At 46.0% G+C, this 19207-nt stretch overlaps 1 protein-coding gene across 6 annotated transcripts in view; it reads left to right on the forward strand.

The window, feature by feature from the left end:
• The window catches only part of CHST11 (carbohydrate sulfotransferase 11), a 266248-nt gene extending 247244 nt beyond the window's left edge, over window positions 1-19004 (forward strand). For all 6 annotated transcript variants that reach the window (XM_069585227.1, XM_069585225.1, XM_069585226.1 and 3 more), the window contains one exon: window positions 15064-19004. In XM_069585227.1, coding sequence (XP_069441328.1) covers window positions 15064-15918 — 855 coding nt within the window. In that variant the 3' untranslated portion in view covers window positions 15919-19004. The remainder of the gene's footprint in view (window positions 1-15063) is intronic.
• The last annotated feature ends 203 nt before the right edge of the window (window positions 19005-19207 follow it).

Here is a 19207-nt window from a genome sequence, read left to right on the forward strand (position 1 = left end):
GGATTAAATTAATTGAATCTGTAGGTTGCCTTGGATGGTACAGTTATTTTGATGATAATGATTCTTCCAATCCAAGAACATGGTGTATCTTTCCATATTTGTGTCCTCTTCAATTTCTTTCATCAGTGTCTTATAGTTTTCAGAATACAAGTCTTTTGCTTCCCTAGGTAGGTTTATTCCTGGGTATTTTCTTTTTGATGTGAGAGTAAATGGGATTGTTTCCTTAATTTCTCTGATTTTTTTGTTGTTAATGGATAGAAATGCAAGAGATTTCTGTGTGGTAATTTTATATCCTGAAACTTTACCAAATTCATTGATGAGTTCTAGTAGTTTTCTAGTTGCACCGTTATGATTTTATTTGTGTAATATCACGTTATCTGCAAACAGCAGTCACTGTTCTTAAAAAATCAGACTTTTCCTAGTTCTTACTTCAGTTTCCTTTGTGGGTTCTTCAATCAAGCCAGCCCAGGGGAATCTATGCCATGGTCCCTATTTGTTGTTGTTGTTTAGTCACTCAGTGGTGTCCAGCTCTTTGCAACACCATGGACTGTAGACTGCCAGGCTCCTCTGTCCATGGGATTTTCCAGGCAAGAATACTGGAGTGAGATGCCATTTCCTACTCCAGGGGATCTTCCTGACCTAAGAATTGAACACATGTCTCCTGCAGGTATTCTGCATTGCAGGCAGATTCTTTACTGCTGAGCCACTTGGGAAGCCCCATGGTCCCTATAGTGTATAGTAAAATAGGTCACTGGCTCCTGTTCAGCTTCAGGAATTCCACCGACCATGACTCTACATGTGTTATCAAAAGACTTCCTAAGTTGGTGGAAGCAGGGTTGTTTTGTAACCTCACAGAGATGTTTTAGCACCATGGAGGTGGCACTTGGGCTGGCTGTCCCTTCACTCTGTTCCTGGATCCATCCCTGTGCCGTGCATGCGCTGCTGGGAGGATGGGATGAGAAACTTCTTTTTACAGTCCAGCAGCACAAAGGGGCAGCAGATTCAGGTTGCAGCCCCAGCTTCCCCACTTCCTGGGAGTGAGTGGAGGGATTAGCATCTTTGGGCCTCAGTTTTTCTATCTGAAAATAAGCATGTGATCTCAGGTGATCACAAAGTATTCTCTGACTCTGAAGCTGTGTTTCAAGGGCTCTGTTGTTTAGTCCCTCAGTCATATCCGGCTCTTTGTGACCCTGTGGACTGTAGCCCGCCAGACTCCTCTGTCCATGGGATTCTCCAGGCAAGAATACTAGATTGCCATTCCCTTCTCCATCCAAGGTCTAGGGATGGGAAAGTACTCTGAAGATCTACAGAAAGAAAGCCATGCCAACCCTTAATGCCATTAACTTGAGAATCTTATTAATCTGTGAGCCCCTGGTTGAAGTCCATGACATCATGTACAGCTGTGTTATGGGTATGTCCCCAGAAGTGACCTGAAGTGCCTAGAAGAAGCCCATGTTCTTAAGTTTCTCCATAAGCAACTGGTAAATGGTCTTTCTGTGGCACTTTCAGTAGCATCCCAGATGGATCATCCTTGAGGGAGGGGAAAGGCATTAATGTGTTGTTCAGTTCAGTTGCTCAGTCGTGTCTCTTTGTGACCGCATGAACCGCAGCACGCCAGGCCTCCCTGTCCATCACCAACTCCCGGAGTCCACCCAAACCCATGTCCATTGAATCAGTGATGCCATCCAACCATCTCATCCTCTGTCATCCCCTTCTCCTCCTAATTACTCTTTTCTAAGTCCTGCACGTATTGGGCATTGAGCACTTGACAAAAGATACCCAGGTCCTGTCCTAAAAGCCTTGGAGAAGGGAAGTCAGTTGAACCTACATCATTCATGGTGCTCTAACTATGATCGGGATGGAGGAGCTTGACACACAAGAGCCTAGGTGAAGGTGGTGGAAATGGCTCCTTTGGGGCCCCCTCTCAGAGCTGCTTCTGCCTCTCCTCATGAAAGACTAGCCTTGCCCTCACCAGGAAACACAACATGCAGACATGAAAACCCAAGAATGTACCCTTTGAACAATAGGGAAATGGGATACTGTTGAAACATGCTTGTCTCTCAATCCACAGTTCACTCACTCTGAAATTCCATGCATACTGTACAGTCTGTTAATGCATATTAATAGCTAATCTCTCTATAGCTAGAAAATTGCTCTTCAGATCTCCAGTTTGCTTAGCAGCTGCCAATCCAAGTTGCCTCCAACTTTTTCCAATCGTCACCAATGTCAGTGAGATGTTGAATCGCCCTAAGCCAGGGGTTTTGCAGATGAAAAATGTGTTGAATGTTCACTGCAGATCCTGTTCATGTAAAAGTAATGTCTGGTCAGCAGTTTTCAAATGGGACCCAGGACCACCAACCTTGGAACTGACATGGTAGAATCACCCTAGGGCAGCCATCCAGAGCAGGCAACCAGACCCACTGAGTCAGAGTTTCTTGTGGAGGTGTCTAGGAATCCACATTGCATCAAAGATGTGCTATGCTTCTGACATACACTGCTGATTGAGAAGTGCCATCAGGCTGAGGAAGGCAGGGTGATATGCTTGCAGTATCAGCCACCTCTGTAATATTTAAAATGATAGAGATACTGTTTACTGAGTGCCTGCTGTGTGCACAGTGCTAAGTGCTTTCCTGGTAGGTTCTCACTGAATTCTCTAAACAGTCTTGAGAAGGTGATACTATTGTTGCCCCCATTTTACAGGTAGGATAACTAAGACTTGAGGGTGTCAAGTGATCCGGGCAAAATATGAGCAGTAGAACATCCTGGTGGGTCTAGGAAGAGAACTGATGAAGCCAGTTCGTCCCAAGGAGGGAGAGAGCAGAAGAAGCTGGGGGCAGGAGTTGCTACCCTCTGCCTCAGAAGAGTGTTGCCCTCTTGGAGCCCTATCTGGATGGGGTGCTGACAGCCCCCAGAAGTCACTGTTGGCTGGGGGGGTGGCGTGAGCCCTTTGAGGCTGTGCAGTGGAGCCCGCCCCTTCCAAATGAGTGATTTCTAGGGTCCCAAAGTGCCAGTCAGCAGGTGCACATTCTTCCTGCCCTCTGACTGCTGCTTTCCCAGGAAACCCAGGGCCGCCCCCCCACCCCCCCGCCCCAAGCAGCGTGGGCGCCACATCCCTTCCCCACCATTGTCCCAGTTCTGGGCCCCCATTCATCGGACGCCCATCCAGCTTGGCAAGAGCCGCATCCTCAACCCTCTGCCCCTCCCGCACCCTGCCCAGGCTTCCGGAAGCCCGAACAGCTGATGTGAGATGGAAATAAGCCCCCTCCAGCCACATCTGGTCAGGCTGAAAGGGGGCCCTTGGCACTGGCACCCTCTTGAGTAATTCTGCCGCGCCTCCTGCTTCCTGGCCTCACCATTCAGGTGGAAAGTGCCAGATTCCCTCCCCCTCACTGCATCAAAGGCCACTGCAGGCACCCTGAGCCCGTTTCCACCCAGCGCCAAGCACCCCAGCTGCCGGTCTCTTGGCCTTGGGGCTGATTCTAAGCTCTTGTGCTGCAGCTGCAGGATCTTTGTCAGCAATCCTCCGTGGGAAGAAGGGCTGGGCTGCAGGTTGAGGCACCAGGAGGCCCATGCAGCCTCAGCAGCCACTTTGTGGCCTTTAAAATCTCTGTCACCCCCAAGTCATTCATTCCTGCATGCATCTGTTCATTCCTTCAACAGAACTCTGAGTGTCTACCATGTGCCAGGGACAGAAGACACAAAGAACAAAAAGTGAGAAGTACCTGCCCTCCTGGAGTTTACATTCTAGAAGGGAGAGACACACAAAATAGACAGTAATCAGAACGTTAGGAGGAGGTGTTACAAGGAAAAGTGGAGTGGGGAGCACTGAGGTTCCAGGGGTGTCTCTTAATAACCACTGATCCTGAGCTTTCCTAATTGCAGTCTGGCCCATTCCACCTGAGGTTTTTTGCCCCCACCCCCACTTGCTTACAGCTCCTAAGCTGAGCAGGGCAGCTGGACAGGAGGCAACTGTGGTAGGCCCAGCTCAGAACAGCCCTTCCGGAGAGGGCTCTTCCTTACTAGCCTCACTGTCCTCAAAAGCCTGGATGAGGGCGCCGACTGCTGGCCCTCAGGTAAACCCAGCCCAAACAAGTTAAAAAATCTTTTAAACACCATTAAAAAAGTGGGGTTAAAAAAAATAAATTATAGTTAACATTTGAGAATGCATAAAATTGGGCTTTCTGATTTTCTTGAGAATTCAAAAGGCTAGGTCCCCATTCCCTCCTGACTACATGACCAAGATTTAAGTGGTATCTCCCACACCTTCAGTGGGCCAGGGACTGACTCCCTGCTGGCTTGGGAGGGCATTTGAGTAGGCACTGACTCTAATCCAGGTCACCAAATTTAAACCCAGCATAGAAGAGACATACCTTAACCACTAGCCTAAAAAAAAAAAAAAAAAAAAAAAAACTCTGCTTGCTTGTTTCTGCCCTCCAAGTGCCCGAGGTTAAAATGCAGCTCAGCACCGTAGCTCACCTCCCAGCTCAGCTGAGCCTGGCTGGGAGGCTGCATCCAGAAGCCCTCTATCACCCAGGGTCGCCTGCAACCCCCGCCTCACCCTTTCCAGGGCTCAAAAGCCCTCCCATCCATTGCATGTTTTCCTTCTTTTTGCTTTGGAAAGGTAGGGTGAGCTCCTGTAGCAGTTCATTCCTTGTAATTAAACAGGTGACAAGTTGAAATCCTAAGAAACCAATTTCCTGAGGCAAGAGTAGACAATGGGAAAAAGACAGTCTCTTTAGCAAGTGGTGTGGGGAAAGTCAGCCGCATGTAAATCAGAGTGAAGTTAGAACGCACGCTCTTAGCATACACAAAAATAAACTCAAACTGACTTAAAGACTTAAGCATAAGACATGACACCATAAAACTCCAGAAGAGAACACAGGAAAAACATTCACTGACATAAATTCTACCAATGTTTTCTTAGGTCAGTCTCCCAAGGCAAAAGAAAGAAAAGCAAAAATAAACAAATGGGACCTAAACAAACTCACAATCTTTCTCACAGCAAAGGAAACCATAAACAAAAAACAACATACAGAATGGAAGAAAATATTTGCAAATGATGCAACTGACAAGTGCTTAATTTCCAAAAATATACAAACAGCTCATACAACTCAACAACAGAAAACAGACCAATCCAAAAATGGGAAGAAGATCTAAATAGAGATTTCTCCAAAGAAAAAAACACCGATGGCCAATAGGCACATGAAAAGATGCTCAACACTGCTAATTATAAGAGAAAAGCAAATAAAAACTACAATTAGCTACCACCTCACACCAGTCAGAAAGGCCGTCATTAAAAAGTCTACAAATAACAAATGCTGGAGAGGGTGTGAGGAAAAGGGAACACTCCTACACTGTTGATGGAAATGTAAGTTTGATACAGCCACTGTGGAAAACAATATGGAGGTTCCTCAGAAAACTAAAAATAGAACTACCATATGATCCTGCAATCTCACTCCTGGGCATATACCCAGAGAAAACTATAATTCAAAAAGATACACGAACCTTTATGCTCAGAGCAGCACTATTCACAACAGCTAGGACATGTTCAGTTCAGTCGCTCAGTCGTGTCCGACTCTTTGCAACCCCATGAATCGCAGCACTCCAGGCGTCCCTGTCCATCACCAACTCCTGGAAGCTCATGTCCATTGAGTCGGTGATGCCATCCAACCATCTCATCCTCTAGTCATCCCCTTCTCCTCCCACCTTCAATCTTTCCCAGCATCAGGGTCTTTTCCAGTGAGTCAGTTCTTCACATCAGGTGGCCAGAGTATTGGAGTTTCAGCTTCAGCATCAGTCCTTCCAATGAATATTCAGGACTGATTTCCTTTAGGATTGACTGGTTGGATCTCTTTGCAATTCAAGAGTCTTCTTCAACACTACAGTTCAAAAGCATCAATTCTTTGGCACTCAGCTTTCTTTATAGTCCAACTCTCACATCCATACATGACTACTGGAAAAACCATAGCTTTGACTAGACGGACCTCTGTTGGCAAAGTAACGTCTCTGCTTTTGAATATGCTGCCTAGTGGAGTACCACTTAGTCATAGAAGAGAACAAAATAATGCCATTTGTAGCAGCATGGACACAACTGGAAATTATCATACTCAGTGAAGTAAATCACAAAGAGAAAGACAAATGCTATCTGATATCACTTAAATGTGGAATCTAAAATAGGAAACAAATGAACCTATCTATGAAACAGAAACAATGGACATAGAGAACAGACGTGGTTGCCAGGGCGGAGGGGGCTAAAGGAGGGATGGAGTGGGAGATTGGGGTTAATAGATGCAAACTTTTATATACAGAATGAGTAAACAACACGGTCCCGCTGTCTAGCACAGAGAACTATATTCAATAGCCTATGATAAATCATAATGGAAAAGAATATTTTAAGAGAATGTATATATGTATAAGGAATCACTTTGCCGTATGTGCTGTGCTTAGTCACTCAGTCATGTCTAACTCTTTGTGACCCCATGAGGTCCCCAGGCAAGGCTTCTCTTGCCTGGGTACTAGAGTGGGTTGCTGTGCCCTCCTGCAGGGGATCTTCCCAACCCAGGGGTGGAACCTAGGTATCCCGCATTGCAGGCAGATTTCTTTACCATCTGAGCCACCAGGGAAGCCTGATTAATACAACATTGTAAATCAGCTATAATTAAACTTCTCTGGCAATGTTAATGTCCATTAATGTGAAATCACTGCTTTCCTAAACCCTTTAAGTTTTGCAACAGGTTCAGACTAGATTCTCTCTTTAAAGGCTCAAAGGCTTTTTCTTCTTTTCTAAACATAAAAGTTTTTAAGCATTATAGAACTCCTAGCAGTTCGCTAAGGATATAGCCAAAGACATCAGGATTATGGCCTTCTAGACCTTTGATCTCTGGCCCTACAGGATGGAAAGCCCCCAATTTCAAATCTGAAGACTAGGAAAGTGAAACTTGCCCAAGATCACACACAGATCATCGCTCAAGTCCACTCTGTGCTTTAGTTAACAGCTGCCAGCACTGGAGCCTCTAAGACAGTGACCCCCACCTGGGCAGCTTTTGAATCCCCAGGGAGCTGGCCACACCCAAAGCAATGGCATCAGATCTCTAGGGTGGGGCCCCCAAGCTTCAGTGGTATTTAAGTCTCCCCTGTGAGCTGTCAGCACAGAGACTCATGGCTCCAGCAGCTGCCCTGGAGTTGGTAACTTCTTGGGAGGCTGCACAGTGCAGGGGCTCAGAGCATAGGCTACATGGATTCGAGCCCCAGCTCCTAGCTCCCTGATCTTAAGTTACCTGTTCTCCCTGTGCCTCAGTTTTCTCATCCATAAGTTGGGAATACTAACAATACCTGTCCCCTAGAGTGCAAGGATTAACGGTGGCTCAAAAAGTGGTAGCCAGTATAAACTCGGGCCTCTTTTCTGCTATGGATGTGGTTTCTTTGCGGATTCCTCTGTGACTAGCCTTTTAGGTGAGAGTTTAGGAATTTCTGTAATGAAGGAAAGAGAATAGAATCACAACAAATCAGATCACTGGATTTTCCTCTCCTTCCCCACAATTACAAAATTCAACAGAAGAACTTCCCTGGTGGTTGACTGGCTGAGACTCCGTGCTCTCAATGCAGAGGGACCAGGTTCGATCCCTGTTCAGGGAACTAGATCCCACATGCCGAAACTAAGTTCGCATGCTGTAGCAAAAAGATCCTGCAAACCACAGTTAAGGATCCCCCATGTTGCCATGAAGATCAAATATCCCACGTGCCCCAGCTAACACCCAGCACAGCCAAATAAATATTAAAAAAAATAAAATCGACAGGATGATGGCAGTGCCACCAGGATTTTCAAGTGGATAATCTGAGGCTAGGTCCAAGCAGACAGTTGTTAATGACAGGTTCTGCTGGTCTGCACTCTCTGGATGCCTTTAAATTTACCTTTTTCTCTGGGTTTCCACTCCTCTGCATCTCCTCCACTCAGTAAAATGGACCAGCTGTTCCTCCTTCCATTTGGGTTCTTGTGTCTGAAAGAAATTGTAAACACCACAAAAGATGTTTTAATTTAAGGGAAACCAGCCTCCCTTCCTTTTTAAGATGAAACGTAGTAAAGTTTTAAAGACTTTTTTCAAATAGTCCCTAAATTTGGTACTTCAACTAATTATACTTGCCTTTTTTAAATGTCCAAATTAAAAATAGATAGCTAAATGAGAACGCAAGATATAGCTCAGAGCCTGTAGCCATGTCCATGGTTTCCTAGAATCAGCCTTTCTCTGACCTAATTGATACTTTTGGGAGATCAAAGGGAGGTGAGGGGAGTTGGGGCTGGAGCTGGAAGTAGACCTGGGAGTTGCCTGGCAGCAAATGACGAACTTGATTCAGGGTTCTATAATTAAGACTAGCTCTGGCACAACATTATAAAGTAATTTTCCTCCAATTAAAAAAAAAAGACTAGCTATGAATTGGTGAAAGATGTTAGATTACAGTCCTTTCCTCATAGTATAAAGATGTGGTTCTCAAAGTGTGGTCCTCAGACCATCAGCATCACCTGGTGTAATGCGCTGAATTGTGCCCACCCCCAATATTCATATGTGGAAGTCTCAACCTCCCAGTACCTCAGAATGTAACCCTGTTTGGAGATAGAGTCTTTAAAGAGGAGTGTGTGTGTGTGAGCTCAGTTGTGCCTGTGACCCCATGGGCTGCAGCCCGCCAGGCTCTTCTGTCCATGGGATTTTACAGGCAAGAATACTGGAGGGGGTTGCCATTTCCTCTTCCAGGGGATCTTCCAACCCAGGGATCAAACCCACATCCCCTGCATTGGCAGGCAAATTGTTTACCAGTGAGCCACCTGGAAAGCCCTTTAAAGAGATAACTGAATTCAATAGAGGCCATTAGGGTGGGCCCTAACCCAGCAGGACTAGTGTTCTTATAAGAGGAGGAAGAGACAGCAAAGGGTAAAGATGCACAGAGGGACGGGCAGGTGAAAAGGCAGCAAGAAGGCAGACACACACAAGCCAAGGAGACAGGCCTCAGGAAACCAGCCCTGCCTGTACCTCCAGGACTCAGGAAATCCATTTCTGCTGCTTAAGCAGAAATGGTATTTTGTTACAGCAGCCCCAGCAAACTGACAACCTGGGAACTTTAATGCAAATTCTCAGGCCCTGTCCCAGACCTGCTGACTTAGCAACTCGGGGTGCGAACCAGCAAACTGTGTTTCAACAAGCCCTGTGGCTGACTACCATGCATACTCGGGGTTGAGAACCATTCATGTGAAGTATTGTTAATACCTGGCAGGAGCCAGCCCAGAAAAAGATGATACATGGCTGGAAGCTTGGGCTGGTCTGCTAAATGTAAACCTCCTTTTAATAGGGTCTGGAAGAGTCCCAATGGGACCTTTACAGGGGACGGTGTGTAAACATGCTCTGTGAATGCTGGAACACCCTGTAGACACAGGTGGTAGTGAGGCATGATACTAGTGTCTGGTAAAGAAAGTGACCCTCTGAATATGCCAACATGGGCAGACTGAATCCAACAATCTCCCTCCTCGAGTCAAATTTCTGAGTCCCTTAAGGTTGTGTACATTTTCTGAACTTCCCTGGTGGCTCAGTGGTCAAGCATCTGCCTGCCAATGCAGGAGGTGCAGGTTCAATCCCTGGTCAAATCCCACAGGCTGCGGAGAACTAAACCTATGAGCCACAGCCATTAAGCTTGTGCTCTAGAGCCCAGGAGCTTCAACTGCTGAGCCCACGTGCTACATACGGAGGCCTTTGTGCTCTAGAGCCCGTACTCCACAATAAGAAAAGCCACTGCAATGAGACACCCGTGCAGCTAAAGAGTAGTCCCTGCTCCCTGCAACTAGAGAGAAGCCCGAGCAGCAGTGAAGACCCAGCATAGCCAAAAACAAATTATAAAGACTGTGTACATTTTCTGCCCTAAACAATTGGAATGGTTCTCCTTTCTGAGAATAAAAGCAATGAGATTTAATCACATTTCCCATTTCGTCCCTGCTACAAGGAAGCCCACCACCAAAGGAGATCCTTAATCACAGCCCTCTTTTTTTCCTATTTCAATTTTATACCACACATCTGTCCTTTGTACAAATACTTTTGAGAAAAGAAAAACAAAGAGGGGAGATAAAGGGAGTTAAAGAGCTAGAGATTGATCTCACAGCTCAGATAATTATCAGCACAACAAACCTTTGTAAAATTGATAAAACATGGTTGGAGAAGACACATGTTTTCTGTCTGTTACAGGGGAGTGAACTGTTCCCCCAGAGAATGCTCTTTACTCCCTCGTTTTCCTGATGTCCCAGAGCTGTAGGTCCCTTGACTAGATCCCAAACTGATACTCAGAGAATGTTATTAGTTGCTGAAGAGTTGGGACCATTACAAAAGCTGCTGTGAAACTGCTTAGGATACAAGTGTGGAAATGACATAACCAGATCTGCATTTTCTTTAAGGTTAGAAACAGTGGTTTATCTGATTACAACTTCTAACCTGCTGTTGGTCCTGCTAACAAGTGTGGAGATAACTGCAACAGCCCAGGCCACTATCCGAAATCTCTCCTGCTCCATCCTGACCGTGATGGCAAAGCATTCCTCTACTCCCTCTGACCCGCCCAGGGCTCTCCTTAATCCAGGTTTCTTAAACCAAGGTTCCAGGGGTCCACAGATAGAGCTCCCAGGGATCCAAGTTCTAAGAATTAATTTAAATTTTTATTTTGTACTCTTATTTGTGTTTTTGAAAAAGTTAAAGCATTTCTGGATTATCCCTGGGCCACCCCTCCTTACCTAGTCCTGCCATGTGAAATGATGGCACGTGTGTTCATTGATGGCCGTGGTGGTACTGTGTAGCTCCATTTTTATTGTCTTGGGCTCATTAGAAATGGGCAGAGACAGAAAATACAGAAATGATGTATTTGGACCTAGTAAAGGTCAAGTGATATTACAGGGTGCTGGAATTTATAGTAACTAGAAATGAGAAAGTGGTGGGAGTGTTGAGTGGCATATAGTGGAGGAATGCCACACTGCAAAGATGCTGTCCCAGCACAGACAGCAAGTACCTTATATGTTTTTTTAATATAAATTTATTTATTTTAATTGGAGGCTAATTACTTTATTGTATTGGTTTTGCCATACATCAACATGAATCTGCCACAGGTGTACACGTGTTCCCCATCCTGAACCCTCCTCCCACTTCCCTCCCTGTACCATCCCTCTGGGTCATCCCAGTGCACCAGCCCCGAGCAGACCTTGTATGTTTCAGGCAGGGCCCTGGTTCCAGTAAAACATCATCATCCATCATTTGAATGTTTGGTCTCATCTACCTACTTTTATATTTGTGCATACTTTAGTACCATTATACTTTTAATAAATTATACATTATACTCTTAATAAATCTACACTAGCCTGAAATCATTTTCAAATAAGAAGTTAAGAACCTCTCTGGTGGTCCAGTGGTTGAGACTCTGCCACTAATGCAGGGGACACAGGTTTGATCCCTGGTCCGGGAAGATCCCATGTGCCACAGGGCGACTAAGCCTCTGTGCCACAACTACCGGGTCCGTGCTCTGCAACAGGGGAAGCCACTGCAGTGAGGCGCCTGCACAGCACAGCTACAGAGCAGCCCCCATCACGAGCGAAAACCCGAGCGCAGCAACAGTGACCGCGCGCAACCATATAAGTTTAAATAAAAACAAAATATTTCATTTTAAAAATCCAACACTAAAGGCCTGGGTGAGTTTTTTCCTCTCAGAAGGAATTGCAAATGTGTCTCAGGATTGAGACTATACTTATTCTCTTGATGTGTGCCCCCAAGTCCTCCTGAGGGGAACTGTGCTGCCTCATTGCAGCAGGTGCGCCATTTGCCACCTAGACTGCCGTGGCGGAGGAGGAAATGGAAAAGAAAGAAACCGCAAATACCACATTTCAAAGCCCCTCTGAGTTATTTTCTGTCTCTGCAACTGGACGTAAAACGCCGCCATGGCATAGTTTCCATTCTTCATGGCTTCGTGGTCCTGAGTGCAGTATTAGCTGACACACTGCCTCCCTGGGGAGTCAGCCAGCCGTACAATTGTCTCCAACTGAAAACAACTGAGGGGAAAGTAGGAAGTGCCCCCGTTTCTCTGCTCATTTGGCCATTCACGCCTTCAAACCTGTCCAGTAGTGATTTAAATGGACAAAATTGATGCACCCTTTCCCTCTCCTTTTCCTTCTATTTCTTTTAGAACAGTTCTATTTGTTTTTTCAAGTGGCATGAATGCTCTTCTTAAGGTGATGAGTACATCTGCTCAGAAGTCAGGATGTGCAAAAGTCAGAGTTTTACTGTTCAAAATAAATATGAATTGAACTTCATGACCTAGGGTTGGCCTGCAACAAAAATCAGAGCTGGTGAAATTTGTATTTGAAAGTTTTGGCCTCGTATTTTTAATTTTTTTCTTCTTTCATAAAGAATGGATTGCCCCTGGGTACCATACTTTGTACCTAAACTAGACCTGATCTTATTTTCTAAATGCTGAACCATACTTTGATTTAATCTACATCCCTGCAGGGTAGGTGGCACTGTTCCGACTTTGCAAATAAGAGAACCAAGGCTTAAAAAGTTAAGGGTCTTGCATAGGTCTTCTGATTTCAGGTCTCACCCACTTTCTACTTGGAGAAGGAAATGGCAACCCACTCCAGTATTCTTGCCTGGAGAATCCCAGGGACAGAAGAGCCTGTTGGGCTGCCGTCTATGGGGTCGCACAGAGTCGGACATGACTGAAGCAAATTAGCAGCAGCAGCAGCAGCCACTTTCTACTTAGTGCTCCAATACTCTTTTCTTACTCTTCTATGTAAAAATATGATCATGTATAACATTACCCACTCTTATACACTTATATTTTATATCAATTTGCTCAAAGTCATAGGCTGAAGGCTTGGCTCCTGTATTAATTCCCTAAGACTGCCAAAACAAAGTAGCACAAATTCACTGGCTTAAAGTAACAGGAATTTTCTGTTACAGCTCTGGAGGCTGGAGTTTTAAAATCAAGGTGTCAGCAGGGCCGTCCTCTCTGATGGCTCTGGGGCACACCCTTCCTTTCCCTCACGCACTTCTGGTTGTGGCTGCCAATCCTGAGCATCTCTTAGCTGGTAGACACATTACTCCAGCCTCTGCCATCACATGGCCTTCTCTCTGTGTGTTTGAGTCTCTGTGTTCTCTCCTGGTAAGGACACTAGTCGTTGGACTAGAAACCACCTTAACTCAGTATGACTTCAGTTGAATTGCATCTAAAAAAAAACCCCAAAAACCTATTTCCAGGAACTCCCCTGGTGATCCAGTGGTTAAGACTACACAGTCCCAATGCAGGGGTCTCAGGTTCAATCCCCAGTCAGGGAACTAGATCCCACATGCTGCAGCTATGAGGTTTTATGCCACAACTGGGCTTCCCAGGTGGTGCTAGTGGTAAAGAACCCTCCTGCCTATGCAGGAGACATGAGAGACGTGGGTTCAATCCCTGGGTTGGGAATATCCCCTGGAGAAGGGAATGGCAACCCACCCCAGCATTCTTGCCTGAAGAATCCCATGGACAGAGGAGCCTGGTGGGTCACATAGGGTCACAGTCCATAGGGTCACAAAAAGTCAGACACAACTGAAGTGACTTAGCACTCACGCCTGCCACAACTAAAGATCCTGGAAGCGAAGCGATCCCAAGTGCCACAACTAAGACCCGACGCAGCCAAATAAGTATTTTTTAAAAAACTTATTTCCAAATAAGGTCACATTCTGAGGTCCCTAATATAAGCCCTTCCCAATTGCCCCATGCATGTTCTAAAATGAATTGTACAGACTATGGTTCAGAGTTGGAAATGCAAGGTCAGCTTCCTGTATGCCACTCAGGCCCTTCGCTCTACTGATTCGGTTTAGAGGAGGGAGTTCCCTGATCCCTCTGCATTCCCAACTCTAGGCCACCCCCAGTCCAGCCTGGAGGGGACAGACCTCACAACATAATTTGAGTGGATGGATTGGTGGCTCAGTAGATGAATGTGGCAGAGAGGAAAAGCTCAAAGGTAATACATGTAAATACCCACATATTTTGCTTCCAAATGATATAACCCAGACAGACTGCCTTATGCACCAAAGCAAATATACTGACTAATGTAACCCCAAAGCCCAGAATTTGGGGGTCTGGTTTCAACAACATATGGACCTGGGTATTCAGATGATGTCCCTGGAAATACATCCCCCTGTCTCTCTGCTCATCTTTGCTCAGCCCCCTTCATTTCCAGTCTGGTGCTCCCTGCATGGCAGCCCTCCTCTCTGTCCCCAAGCTCCAGGCTGCATTCTCTCAGCTCAGCAGCTTGAGAGGGCAGGGAGCAGAGAATGAAGGAAAGCAGGTTCCCAGAGGAGAATCAAGACACTGGTACTGAGGAAGCAAAAAGCGACAGGTGTGCACAGTGATAGGCTTGTAGAAAAATGGAATCCTCTTGCTTTGAGATAGATCAATCCAATTCCAGAACTCTAGGCTTCTGTCCTGCCTTAGTCAAGAATATGGGAGGACTAGACATCAGATTAGAGTGGAAAGGGGGTAGCTTTGGTTGCCAGGAAGACCTGAGTTTGAATAGTGACTCTTACTATGTGGTCTCAAGCTAGTAGCAACCTCTTTGAACCTCAGTTTCCTTTTCTTTCCAGCTGGACTTTCAGCTCGATAAGGGCAGTTACCTTGTACTTTTTCATGACTGCAACCCTGGTGACTAGCAGCATGTTACCTGGCATGGTGGCAAGCTATTTGATGTTCAATAAATCAATAATGGTTCAAGCTTTTCAAGAAAAGAAAAACTCTATATATGAAGCTCTGGTACAATGCCTGGGATGTAGAGGGTGATGGGCAAGTTACAGTTGATCATTATTATTACTCTCCAGAGGAAGTTCAGTGGAACGGAGAACCAGCACAGTCCTGACAGCTGATAGAGAGCTGGAAATGGAGACAGGCCATCTAGGTTGGCAGTGGCAGCCTTGGTGGCCCACGTTGGCCATCGTGGTTGTGGATGGTGGTCCCGTATCAACATCCCACACCAAGTACTGATCTCTTACCCCTCTTTCGTCTCCCCTGCAGTTGGAGCTCTCCAGCACGGCGGTCCTGCATCAGATGCGGCGGGACCAGGTCACCGACACCTGCCGGGCCAACAGCGCCACGAGCCGCAAGCGGCGGGTGCTGACCCCCAGCGACCTGAAGCACCTGGTGGTGGACGAGGACCACGAGCTCATCTATTGCTACGTGCCCAAGGTGGCGTGCACCAACTGGAAGCGGCTCATGATGGTCCTGACCGGCCGCGGCAAGTACAGCGACCCCATGCAGATCCCGGCCAACGAGGCGCACGTCTCGGCCAACCTGAAGACCCTCAACCAGTACAGCATCCCGGAGATCAACCACCGCTTGAAAAGCTACATGAAGTTCCTGTTCGTGCGGGAGCCCTTTGAGAGGCTGGTGTCCGCCTACCGGAACAAGTTCACGCAGAAGTATAACACCTCCTTCCACAAGCGCTACGGCACCAAGATCATCAAGCGGCAGCGCAAGAACGCCACGCAGGAGGCGCTGCGCAAGGGCGACGACGTCAAGTTCGAGGAGTTCGTGGCGTATCTCATCGACCCTCACACCCAGCGCGAGGAGCCCTTCAACGAGCACTGGCAGACGGTGTACTCGCTGTGCCACCCGTGCCACATCCACTACGACCTCGTGGGCAAGTACGAGACGCTGGAGGAGGATTCCAATTACGTCCTGCAGCTGGCGGGCGTGGGCAGCTACCTGAAGTTCCCCACCTACGCCAAGTCCACGAGAACTACTGATGAAATGACCACGGAGTTCTTCCAGAACATCAGCTCGGAGCACCAGACGCAGCTGTACGAAGTCTACAAACTCGATTTTTTAATGTTCAATTACTCAGTGCCAAGCTACCTGAAATTGGAATGAAGGTTGGGGGTGGGGGGGAGGGTGTGGGCGGGGAGAGGGGAGAGAGAGTCGTGCTTTTTTTAATTTAAGATTTTTATTTGTCAAAAAGAATTATATGGATATTGGGTTATTTTGTAAATTAATATTTCTTTGGGGATTGATGCTGCGAGCAGCATGGTGAGAATTATTTAAAATCCTTACTAGGGAAGGACGGCTGTCTTGGCAGGGGACTAGGATGGGTGTCCTTGTTTTTTTAGACGTGAATCCCATGACACTGTCTCAGAGGTTTCTTTGTGTTCTGGTGAATTCCATGAATTGTGCATTCCATAAATGCTAATTAAGTTATTTATAGTTATTTAAACATGGTCTCTGTATAGATTTCTTTGGGGGGGGGGGGCAACAAGATTTTAACGTCTTTTCCAAAGAAATCTATGTTTTCATTCTGTGCTTGCAAACAGCTCCTGCAGGGGCATGAATGTTCTCCTTACTAACCGCTCACAGTCACTGTGATAACCATTGTGCTGTCCATTGATGCCACCAGTCTTAAAATTCTGCTGGAAATAAATAGAGCCACCTTTGCAAGGGACTGATTTCAGTCATGTCATGCTAAAGAAAAGTGATTTTTTTTTTTTAATCCCAAGGAGAAAGCTGATTGTGGTTTTTTCCCCCCACCAGAATTAGCAATCTGGTAGAATAGGCTTTTGTACAGAAATGTTTAACTGGCAGTGCCAGTTGTGACGAAGGTGAAATGGCTGTTGCTTTACATTCGACAAGTATTTATTGAGCAACTACTATGTGCTAGGCCTAATTCTAGACCCTGTGGGTAGAGCGTTGAACAAAACCAATAGTCTCAGCCCTCAAGAAGCTTTACATAGACACAGAGTATCCAGCTCGACAATTAGCAAACCCCTGGTATCCGTGGACTTAGTGTGAGGTTTGGACTCTTCATGGATAACCCCAGGAGGATCAGATACCTACAAATTCACATTTTATATGGCCCAATTTGAAAACCACATGCTTGAAGCAGGCCATTTGAGTAGTCCAAGCTCTATGCCTAACACAAAAGGTGACCAATTCCCTGTCATGTGCCCATTCCAGTTTATTGGTAATATTTGCCTTTAAGCCCCAGAAGAGATTTGCCAGGCACAGCATGGAAGAATGCTGTAACTGATTAGTGATGTCTGCCTTGTTGAGGGAAAGGGAGATATTCGCCAACCACCTCCTCCTGTCATTTCCAGCCGAGCATTCAGGTCTCCGCCTAGAAGTGTTGTTTTCTATTCTTTGCCATGTAAAAAAGATTGAAATTTTGTGGCAGGACTCGGACATCGGAGGATTTGCAATGGCCTGGCGTTTCTACTCCTGGTGAAGGTCAGAGGCAGACTGTTTGTACACACAGGCACAGGCATACCCTCTCCCATGTCCTCCAGAGGCCAAGAGACCATCAGCGCCTTTGAGACCATCAGCAGTGAGCAGCAAGGACCGCCTTCTGGGATGGTAATTCATGCCCCTTTCCTCTGGAAGGCTGGAAACATTCCATTTCCTGTTTCTTGCTAATTAACGCCTGCGCACGCTTCTCATTTCCGAGGCCATGGTTGAAGTTTGAGCCACCTCCCTCTTATAGCCAGTAAATGAGTTGGTAGCAGAGACTGTATATAATAATGATAGTGCTAATAATAGGGGGTGGGGTGGGGGTGAGTTTTGCTTTTTGTTTTTTTGATTCAGTGTATAGCACAGAGGTGAGAGTATTCTGAACAAACAAAAAATGAATAATTCACAGAAACTATTAAAACTGTATCAGCAAGCTCACAGCCAGCTCAGTGAGCAACAGCTGCCATGTCTCACTGAGAAAATTATTTTACTGAATGTGAGTGAGGCATGCACTGGAGAGGGTGGCCGAAGCTATTTATAAAATGTCGTATACCTTCTTCCAAGCTCTCTCTCCCCTTTGCAAAGGGCACAGCGACCATACCCTTGATGGATAGAGATGTATGCAAGTAGAGGGACAGACTTCAACTCTCTCTGGTATTATTATTCCTGGACCCTATGACCAGGCAGGGGAAACTGTCCTCAGAGACAAAGCTTCTACTGATAAAAGAGGTTTCTGGCATTTCCTGATAACGTGCTTCAGAGAACACAGGTTCTCCCCAGACACGAGTTGGTGTGATGCAAAATAAGGGTTTTGTGGTCAAGTGTCTTTGGGAAACAAAGCTAAGTCCATTTCCTTTCTGCAGGACTTTTCAGAGCCTTGATTGTGTGCTGTGTGTTGTGAATCCCCAGGAACATCACTGATTGATTGAGTCCGTGGCATTTCCTGACTTTCCATGAGCAGGGTGCTGTATGTTATAGACTATCTCACAGGGCTAGCATTGCTCTGTGTAGGCTTTGGTTAGGTTGTTTTAGCACATCTGAGGTCTTCTAGGATAAAAACTGCTTCCCTCACCCCTCCCCTCCAAAAATATCCAAAACGCAGCAACAATAAAGCAACACCACTGTGCCCACCTGATTTATTATAGCAGTGATGGTACTTTACCAAATGAATTCAATTTTTGCCTACGTGCAATGGTTCTAATTCTGGATATTACATGGGCCACAGTTCCCTCCCTGCTGCAGGGAGCAGAGAAATCTTGGGTGGTGTGGACAGAAAGGAGGGAGGGGACATAAAGCCTCAGCTAGACCCCCAGCATTCTAGCTTAAGATTGCTCAATGCAAGCTGACTGCTCAACCCTTAACGAGTGCTTCTTCAATTCTATAGTTTGGAATTCTTCACTATGTCCTTTTTGTTTTTCTAAGTGGAAATTCACGTAGATTTCCCAAGCTTTGTGTTTCTGTGTCTCGTCCATTTTTGATCAGCTATGATGCCTTCTTTCGTCCATCTTCTCCCTCTAGTGAGAAGGAGTGTCCTTCAGGACCATAGGGCGTGTGGTTCAACCATGAAGGGCTCTTTCTCCTCCTGTTTTGTGTTCATAGTTTATTTTCTAATGCCATAAAAACTTAAAAAAAAATAGATTCAACCATTTTTGCAGAATGTAGAAAGAACTCTGTGTCCTTGGTTAAAAAGAATCCATAGGTGAAAACGTGCCTGGAAAATAAAAATTCTTGGTTCTTTTGTTCCTTTTTTTTTTTTTTTTTAAAGAAAACTGAACATGCTTTCTGTTGCATGCTTAGCTGGAGAAAAGTACAGGCAGGTGTCCCATCTCCCAGCGACTTTTCAAAGGTGCTGCCTTGTCTTCAAAACCAGGTACAGAGTACCATTTACAAGGACTTTCCTGCTTAACCTGTCCCTTTGGTTGGACAACTCTATTAGCCACAG

Source organism: Ovis canadensis, chromosome 3, assembly GCF_042477335.2.
Source record: "Ovis canadensis isolate MfBH-ARS-UI-01 breed Bighorn chromosome 3, ARS-UI_OviCan_v2, whole genome shotgun sequence".
In the NCBI taxonomy this organism is placed as follows: Eukaryota; Metazoa; Chordata; class Mammalia; order Artiodactyla; family Bovidae; genus Ovis; species Ovis canadensis.